This window comes from Chinchilla lanigera, unplaced genomic scaffold (genome assembly GCF_000276665.1).
Source record: "Chinchilla lanigera isolate Chin_1 unplaced genomic scaffold, ChiLan1.0 scaffold00017, whole genome shotgun sequence".
In the NCBI taxonomy this organism is placed as follows: Eukaryota; Metazoa; Chordata; class Mammalia; order Rodentia; family Chinchillidae; genus Chinchilla; species Chinchilla lanigera.
Window position 1 is genome coordinate 6,807,543 of NW_004955418.1, and position 9,783 is coordinate 6,817,325.

General features: G+C 43.7%; 1 protein-coding gene across 1 annotated transcript in view; it reads right to left on the reverse strand.

The window, feature by feature from the left end:
- Positions 1-3,580: 3,580 nt before the first annotated feature.
- Positions 3,581-9,783, reverse strand: part of LOC102026009 — a 13,589-nt gene continuing 7,386 nt past the window's right edge. The window contains exons 3-5 of the mRNA XM_005382344.1: positions 9,416-9,614; positions 5,896-6,039; positions 3,581-3,663 (exon numbers count right to left, since the gene is read on the reverse strand). Of these exons, the coding sequence (XP_005382401.1) occupies positions 3,581-3,663; positions 5,896-6,039; positions 9,416-9,614 (426 nt within the window). The remainder of the gene's footprint in view (positions 3,664-5,895; positions 6,040-9,415; positions 9,615-9,783) is intronic.

The window sequence follows — 9,783 nt, forward strand, 5'->3', positions numbered from 1 at the left end:
GTAAAAGTTAATAATAATGTATTTTATCCTATTTTTATTTGCCAAGAACTATTCTCATGTGTACTTATATAGAGAGAAATGTAGCCGAGCCTCATGGATATTCATAATATTTGACTCACTCCAGAATGATTCTGGGATTTTTGCTGGGTCAGCCATCTGGCCCATGTAGTATGGGCTGTCTGGTGTCTCACTGTGGCACCTCCCAACCTCCATCCCTTCATTTAGATGGGTGACAGCTTGCTTCAGTGGTCAAATCCAGCCCGCAACCTCACTGACCCCCTTCTCTCATAGAAGTCAATCCCTGAATGGTTATAGTGGCCATGGCTGGGGTGGTGGCCACATGTCAGGGTAGGGGTGGAGACGGGAGAAGAAGAGAAAGGGGAGCTCCCAGCTGCATGACTGTCAGGGGCTTCTGGTGGGGGAATCTGACAGAGTCAGAAGGTGAGAGGAGGACCAGCTGCTTAGCAGCTATTTATAAGACTGTCATATGGGGAAGTGTGTCTGGCCGGCAGAAGCAAAGGGGGGTGGCGGACTGAACTGGCTCCTTATTTAGCTTGATGACACACACACAGCCAAACTGTGAGAACCCACTCTGTGTGGAGACACCTGGTCAAATCTGCCTCCGGCAGATAGTGGGGAAAAAAAAAAATTAACATTTCTCAATAGAGTTGGAAACATGGCCGTGCAATTGGGTTTTCAGCAAGAACAATGAAAATTTTCTGCCTTAATCTCCTTGCTTTCTTGATCTCTTGGGCCTCCCATCAAGTGAACTGGTATTACCCACCTTTCCTGCACGCAGGAGTTGAGGGCCCAGCCTGGTAGCCATCAGCACTAACTAGGAAGGAATAGGAGTGCAGGTAAGCTCTTCTTCAAGCCGGGCAGGAGCAGTCAAAAGCTGGGAAGTTTTAAAAAACCAGGAACCAGCAGGAAAGAGTGTGTGTTGGTCTCTGGGAATGGAGACAGGTTAATAGCATGGTGCATTTGGGGGCCGCTTGGGGACCAATAGTATTTAATGTGTTTATTATTGATTTGGAGAAGCGAGTGGATAGTAAGGTACTGACGGCTGTGGAGGGCACCAAGTTATTTCACTTAGTAAACACCGCGGAGAGTTATGGAGAATTCAGAAAGGATTTTCCTTGGAGTTAAAGAAATTAGAAATGAAAATGTCTTGTTAGAAGATAGGCACCATCCCAGTGGGCCAGCAGAGAATTGTTACTGACAATGGGAAATAGTTCCCAGAATTTAATTCCACTTCAATTTTTAAATGGCTTGAATATGCTCACCTTCCCCTGGGAGTTTGGAAGTTCTGTCTCTTCCCTAATGCCTGTCTCCAGTTTTTCTCTTTAAATTCCTATTATGCCTCAGAGTTATCCATAGGGACAAGTGCTCTTTGTGGCACTTTCTGTACGACACAGTAAAAGCAGACTATTAACATTCCTCCTGGCCAATTCTGCCCCAAAGCAACTGTTTCATTTTTTTTTTTCTTAAACTGTTTTGTCATTATTCATTTGTCCCATTTCCACAAATCCTGGTAGCTGCCCCATTTCCAAAAGCTCCTTTTAGTTCTCAAAAGTAGTCTGGTTCGTGAGCCTAGCAGTTTGTCCCGATAACCCCATCTTCATTTCCGCAGGGAATAATATGATGGAGATGTTATACAAATATGTATTTACACAGATGCCTGCTTTGCATGCCTGTCTAATACAGTGGTCTGTGGTTGAAGCTCACAGTCCTAACAACCACGTTGTTATATTACGATATTGAAAACTCATTTCACAAGGGCGTATATTGAAAACTCATTTCTAATTTGCCGTCCAGATTCACTATGAGAATTTCAGAGTTCCAAGTGTCTGCCTAGATTTACCTATTTGTGTTTCAGCTTATTATCTCCCAGCAAACAGTTTTGCTATTTTCAATTCCCAGAACAGGGAGTTCTAGGCTGCATGGAGCATTTCTTATTGTTTAAAATATTCTTGAACATGCCTAGAGCTGAAGAGCTGGAGGAGAGATGGCTCTTTAAATAAATGTAAAGTGAAAAACATAATTGGTGCTTCTCATCCTGAGCGTTTGACTACAACAGGAACATAGGTAAACTTGATGTGAGGATGCATTGTTATGTGTGTCCAGATAAGACCTTGGAGGAAGACCCCGAATTCAATCATTTTTCTCCCCATTGGTAGTATCTTTCCATTTGCGTCCCTCTGAGTGCATGTATAACCATCGATTGACCTCCCCACTCCAAAGTGTAGACAAAAGAGAGGTGGGAAACATGCAGGGGAAAAAATCTTCCAATTTTGTTGTTATATTAGCAGCGTTTTTATACTGTTTCTATTCTGAAAGAATAGGCTTTTACTTAGAAGTCTCCCTGCATTGCCCACTCTTCTCTGGGAGGAATCGGGTACTCACAGCCCAAGAAAATAGATAGGCATGAGGAACCATAGAACCACAGAGAGCGAGAGTCAGTGTGATCTTACAGGTCATCCTTTCATTTCTGGATGTTGCGCAGAGATAAACAGGGCCTATGGTCTTTGTTTGAATGCAGAAAAGAACTCCAGCAACTCTTTCTTAAGTAGGAAGGTGTTACAATTTGTGTCTGGATGTCCCCCCAAAGCCTCAGGTAGTCATGGGGGCTCTTTTCAGAGGTGGTTGAATCTAGAGTTTGTGATTGACTCATTGTGATTGTCCAGTGCTGGGATTATGGTGAGTGCTATACCCACCCTAGGGTGGGTGGCCTACCTACAATATAAGGGACAGAAAGAGTCTTCCCTTGCACTTCTCCCTTTTTGCTCTTGTTGCTTTTGCCGTTTTCTGCCACCATGAATTGTTGTCCTCTGCCATGTGCTACCCTGCCTTGGAGCCATGTGAGTATGGGTTGAAACCTCCACAAAATTGAGAGCTGAATAAACATTTCCTTCTTTAACTTTGGGGATTGAATATTTTGTTTCAGCAACAAGGGAAAAGTAACCAAGACAGAGGGTCAAGTGAAATATTTAACAAATGTAAATAAAAGAACTACCACTTAGGAGTTGTAGGACAAGTGGAACTTCTAGCTTAAAGTATATAATAGGACAGCTAGCCTCATTCGTGTCTCTTAAGGGATTGTTCTTTCCCTGGAAATGTGCCTTCTCAGCCCAGCTGTGGAAGTTTGGGAGGGAATACACAAGGAACTTTGGAGGAAAAGTAGGATTTTAGCCCCAAAAAACCAGTTTAGTCCAGTCAACACCAACCATTGTAAGGCAGCCAGATCATTCTCACATCAAAATTGAATAACTCTCAAAGGCCAACGTACTTTTAAGAGTACGTTTATTTGTGGGTTAATAACAGAAAATGAATAACTTCTTATTTTTCAGAATATTTCAATTTCAATACCAATATCCAGAGGACCCTGTGGAGGGTTGTGTGACAAGTCACCCCATCCTCCTTCAGCAGGGAGGTCTTCATCCCAGAACTCCCAAGGGTTGAGGTAGAGGTGGTCACTGATAGCTTTTAGCTGCTCACACTCCAGGAACTGGGCTGGAGCCAGAATGAGCTGCCTTCCTTCAAGTCACTTCCCATTCTGAAAACAGCCAGTAACTGTTCAGTTTCAACTCCAACAATGGCTCATGCTGACAGCGCTCCTCACCGAACTTCCTACATGGTCCTCCTCCAAGTCTGCTTCCTGGAAACCTGCCCCAAGATACAGACACATGACAGGTATTAGTAGCTCCATTACAGAAGCAGAGTCACAGAAGCTTGGAGAGGGCAGCTCTGCTTTCATAGTACTTATATTTTATTGTTTAAGTATAGCTCTGTCCCCCTCCAATCAGAAACCATCAGAATCACTGAAATGCTTTCTCAAAATTCATATGCCTTGTAGATGCTGCTCAGCTCTGTTAAGTCCAGGCTGGTATCCATTTTATTCTCAGATTTTATTTTTTATTAGTACACATTGTAGTACATAATGATTCTATTCCTTGTGAGGAGTTGGTACATGCACATAACAATTTCAAGTCTTTCTTCATCCCTTCCCTATCCTCCCCCTTCCCTCCATCTCTTGGTCTTCTTCTCTTTTGTGAAAGATTTATCTCCTTTTTTCCTAGTATTGTAGAGAGCTAAGTTAGGTAGAAGTATTCTAGACTCTCAGACAGGGTGATGCCCTGAAGGGACTCAGTGGAAAGGATGAGAACACATTACATCTGTGGTTAGAGGCGCATCTGTTGAAGGCCAGGCCTCAATATAAGATGAAATGACCAGGTCTACACCCCTCCCCAGGGGATAAGATACCTGGTATCTCCTGGTCCAAAAAAGTCAAGATGGACATCAGTTCTGGTGGGTGACCAGAACCCCCTGATCCACCCCTTCCTAAAGAAGGTCCTTGTTTCTTTCATGTACACTCACTACCTGACCTTCTTCCCCATTGGACCCCATTAGCTAAGTGGCTATATTGTAATCTTATTAGTGGATCATAGTTTTGACCCATGTTGTACCCACCCTGTGATGTGCTTTTGCTTTCTAAAACTACCTTTGAGAAGTGGGTTCACTGGCAACCCACTTTGGGTTCCCTCCTGTCTCTTAGGAGCTGTCCCTCAATAAATTTTTCTTACTCTTAATTTCCATTGTTCCTTAGAATTAGTTCTTCAGTTTTGGGGTACACGAACTTGGCATATCTGACAGCCAGCAGGTTGGGAGTTATATTATTTCCCCTATATCACTATCATCTACCTTTTATTTTGCTCTTTCATTATGTTATGGGTTTCTCATATAAGAGAAATCCTGCAATAGTTAATGCGTGTTTGATTTATTTCACTTAAAAACTTCTAGTTGATTTAAAGAGATAGCCTGGATTGAGAACACCTAGGAAGAAGGGTGTAGTCTTTCTCATTATTTTGTCCCCTGAACCTAAGACAGTTCCTGGCATATGGCAGCAATAAATGCTGAATGGATAAATGAATGAATGAATGAATGGATGGATGAATGAATTCCCTAAGGTCATGGGCTGGTTCATAACAAAGCTCCAGAAATCCTGGCCAATTGCTTTTACTGCTGATGGTACTAAAAAAAAAAAATCTTTCTTAGTGATATCTTAATCTCTACTCCTTTGCCACCTGTTTATTTAACTTCTCCTTAAAATTCCTCTCAACTATGGGAACAAAAATAAAACCACCAAAAAAGCTGCATACTAATGGGCTCACTTCATAATGTTGCCACCAAAGTGTATCGCACACGCTCCCTTGCCATCCCCCACTTCAGAGTCGTCTGCGCTGGAAGATGATGGATCCTCACATTACTCTCAGGTGGTAATGAGCACATCCATTATAAAAGCAATAGTAACTGCAATGGGGATTATGTGCTCTGCCCGGTGAAAACATCTCCAGTGCCTTGTAAACACCTCAGCCTTCTGGCAGCCACCCTGTGGGCCTATTTACTGCCTCTACTATGCAAGGTAGCTACTGTCTAATTATACACAACTGGCTTGGTTAATCCTGTATAATAATAATTAAAAACAATTCGTATTTTTTTTCTTTTACTCTCTTTATTAACTTTAAACTTTTAAAAGCCTCAGAGGTCCCTGTAGAATCAAAAGCTTATTAAAATATCAAGACATGTGAGCCTTTTCAAGTGCCTATTATTACATTTGTTTTTGTTAACATGACAAGGCCCAAAAGAAACCTGGCAGACTTTTGTAGATCAAAACAAAGAAACTGTAGGAGAAACTAGGATGCCTGCGCAATGTCACCCATAGTCACATAGAAAACAGCCGGCTCCGAGGAGCCTCCCTCGGCAGCCGCCTGGATGAGGAGGCAACGTCAAGGGAGAAAGAGAGGAGCTGGGGAGCCACTTCGCCTTGGATGCTGGGAGCCTGCAGCCCTTTAAGCTGTCCCCAGGGAGGCCCATCTGGGTGCTGGGGCTTTTGGTTACCTTGGTTACCTGGCCCGTGGAACCCCGGTGTCAGATCCAGGCTATAGACAGGAGGACTGGGGAGGCCGGGGGAGGGAGGAGAAGATGTAATCCCAGGCCCTGCTGGCAGACTCCAGGTGGACAAGGTAAAGGTGGCTGCTTGACCTGTGAGGGAAGAAATCTTACAGTCGTTCAAAAATCCGTGTATGCGTCGTGGAAACATTCAGCGAACACTCCACAGCACATCTTTTCCATGGACCCATAAGCGAAGCAGTGGCCTGGCCTTCCAGCAGTGTGCTCCAGGCTGCCCTTTGATTTTCTTTCCTCTGTTGGAAACAGCCTTTTGCCTTATTTCACCTCTTTCTAGGTTTGGGAGATGGGGAGCTAGGATTGAGGTGTGTACACGGCGTGACTGGGCTGCTGGCCTCCCTCAGGTGCCCTCGTGCCCTGAAGGTTCTCAGATCAGCCCTGCTGAGACTCGTTACTGAGTTCCAGAGTGGACCCTTCTAATTCCCTAACCAAGAAAGAAATCCACCTACTCTATAGAGTATCAGAGCATTAGAGTACAATGTTAGCAGTGAGTGGGGGAAGGAAAGATTCCCTTGCTTACCCGTATTGACTAATGAGCATTAAGTAATTTTAATTGGTCTCAAGAAGCAGAAGAGAGTGTGAATCCATGTAGGCCACACAGAGGCAATTACTATTCTCAGCAAAGAATTATCTATTGAGCACCTTCTTGGGTCAGACACTGGGCTAGGTGTTTTACAAATGTGTAATCTCCTACTTGAGGCGGGGAGCTATATGTTACTCCAATTCAAGTACCCAATACGGTAACTGCACTTAGTACATATTTATTAAATGGATTAACTCCCTTATAATTCTCACAGTAACCTCACATGTGCATTAATCTTCCCCTTAAGGAAATGTGGAAAGCAGGGTTTGGCAATTTGCCCGAGTCCTTGCTTCAAACACATGCTTTCCTTGGCTTTCAGGTTACACTCTCGATCTCCACCCTACCCTGCCTTTGCTAGTCTCCCTGCACCCCGATCTCTTCATTTTCCAATGCCTGTCTCTAAATTTACTCCCTCGGTGATCTGTTGAATCCCCATTTATGTTTCCAGCCCAGACCTTTGTCCCAAATCCAGACCTGTAAACGCTACTGCCGCTCAGCAGCTCTTGTCTCTGGGGGGTGTATTGGAATTTGATCTCAACATACTGAAACGTAAATTTTGGATTTTTTCCTTGCCAAACCTACTTGACAAACTCAGTGATGACCCTTCCTATGGCATGGATTGAAAATCAGAAATCTATTTATTGACTCCTATCTATCCTCTAGCTTCAGGACATACCCACTTTTGGACCTCTTGTCAGTCTTCTAATGTTCTACCTTGAGTGGACCCTCCATTGTCTCTTGCCTGAATTATTGCAGCAACTAACTCATCTCCCTACCTATCCCTGTCCCTCTAACAATGTACCTGGATCATACCACTGTGGGCTCAAAACACTATTTCCCCGTTTTACATAGAGAGAAAATATCAAAATTGTCTACAGTCTACAGGGTCCAACATGACCCACCACCCTTTTTTACCTTGCATGCTAGTTGTACACAGTAGAAATGGGAGCTGGTCCGCAACAGATTGGAGTTTAAAAAAGAAAAACCTGGCTCCTTGATACAGTGAACTTGAGAAGAACAAACTTCTAGAGGGAACACATGGAAATTGAGGGGATTGTTTGATGCGAACCTGGGGCTTGGAGGTTGAGAAAGAATTCTCTCCATTGTCCCGAGCTCACCTGACACTTTCATGCTCTTACAAGTTCGTTTCCCCTTGCTCCTCAGTTTTCATCCAGGACCTTTATTCTTTTTTTTTCCCCCTAGAAAGATGTATGTGATGCACTTCGTTAACTTGGAGAAGGCAGGGGGAGAAGTAGAGCTAGAGAGACAAAGAACACAGCTGCTAATCTTGACAGCTGCTGCTTCTGTTACTGAAACTGGGAATTAACTGAATTGGAGAGATTGGATAGAATTAGCAAGCTGTCGGATGGATCCTCCGGGAACTGTCTCCTGTGGAGCTGGTAGGGACGGGGTTTGAGGAGGAGGGATGGCATGAGGATCTCCCTGAAGACATCATGGGTGAGCATTTGCCTTAGTTCAGTTGAAGCTGCAATCAGCTCTCCCTTGAGCTGAGGGGGCCTAGTTTCCCCAGCTTTGCCCTTTCTCAGAATCATTGCCTACCTCCTCCAACAGCAGACATTTTCCTCCTTTTCTTTCTATCACCTGTGGTAAAGTAGTTATCTTGATCAGGGAAGCATGAAGGACTCTGACATTTTAATTATCATCTGTCTCCTCGAACAACAAGAATAAGAGAAAAAACAAATCCCCTAAGAGTTACCTGCTGGAGGGTTTTACCAGGTCTCGTTTTCTCTACCTCTCGCTGTATAGTGAAGCAGGTCTGGGCTGGGAGTTGCAGGAGGAGGGCCTCTGAAAATGCTCAGCTGAGTGTAGCTGACAGAAAGGAGTAGAGGTGGGCTTCAAGAGGCTGGGCAGGAGGACAGCATCTTCTCGGCTCTGTTACTTAGCCCTTTATGGATCCTAAAATCATTACATAATTTCCCTTTGCCTCTCCTAATCTGAAAATAGGGCTAATACAATACCACTAGATTGATGTGAGAATTAAATGTATGTGTGAAATGCATACAAAGCCTATTGCGAGAGTCAGATATCTTGTAAGTGCTCAGATAGGGATAGCAGGTGCTCTGGATGAATTACGATTCATTTTATCAATTTCTGTGTCTTTTTTCCCTCTTACTCTATCTCTGTTTGTTCAGCAGAGTAACGCCTTCACCGAGATGTCCGCACACTAATCCCTGAACCTGTGAACATGTTGTTACATGACAAAGGGGAATTGAGGTTGAGGATGAAATTAAGATTACTAATTACTGACTTTATTGTGGATTATCCAGCAAGGCTTAATGTAATCACAGGATCATTAAAAGCAGAAAAGGGAGGCAGAAGGCAAGATCACAGTGCTGCAACCTGAGGTCTTGATGCCCTGCGGCTGGCTTTAAAGGTGGAGGAAGAGGATTGTAGGGTAAAGAACGTGGGCAACCGCTGAAAGCTGGCAAAGCAAGGACATGGATTATTTCCTAAAGCCTCCAGAAAGAAGGAACTCCTGATAACACCCTTGTTATAGCCCTATGAAACCTGTTTTATACTTCTGACCTCCTTAAAATACACATTATTTTAAGCCACTAAGTTTGCTCTGATTTGCTCTAGCAGCAACAGGAAACTAAGCATATCTCACGCTGTCTGGTGTTTGTAAATCCATATGTATGCAAGGTTCTCATTTAATGGTCATGACATCAGCATGTGCTCACAGAGGCCCTGCTAGGTATAGACCTTGCTCCAGGGTCTTGGGGAGAAGGAAAGGAACACAAGGCCATCCACAGGGACTAAGTCCATAGAATTGGAGAAAATGAGTACAGACATGCTATTCATGATACAAAGTGTTTGAAAGGATTTGTGGGGAAAGATGGTACTCACTGTGGGGTGTAAGTTTGAAGGATTTGCTAGGATCTGGATATTCACAGGCTTGGCATTCATATAAAAGAATCGTGTGTGTTTCGAGAGATGTCCACGTGAAGGGATGCAGCCGGTTTGACTTTGTGCCTTTCCCACTGATACACAGGCAGTGGGCTGGAGTGAGGGTGTGCCTGACTCTATTGCTTCTTGGCAAACAACACTAAGATGTATAACTTTTGTCCTCGTCATCTGTAAAACATGAGAAACAGAAAAAGGAGTTTTATGAAGTTTAAGTCAGACATGACCTGTGAAAGCACTTTGTAAACTATAGAGAAACATTTTAAAAAGATTGTTTTCCTCTAATCTCTCTTCTGACCGGGCGTGGTGGC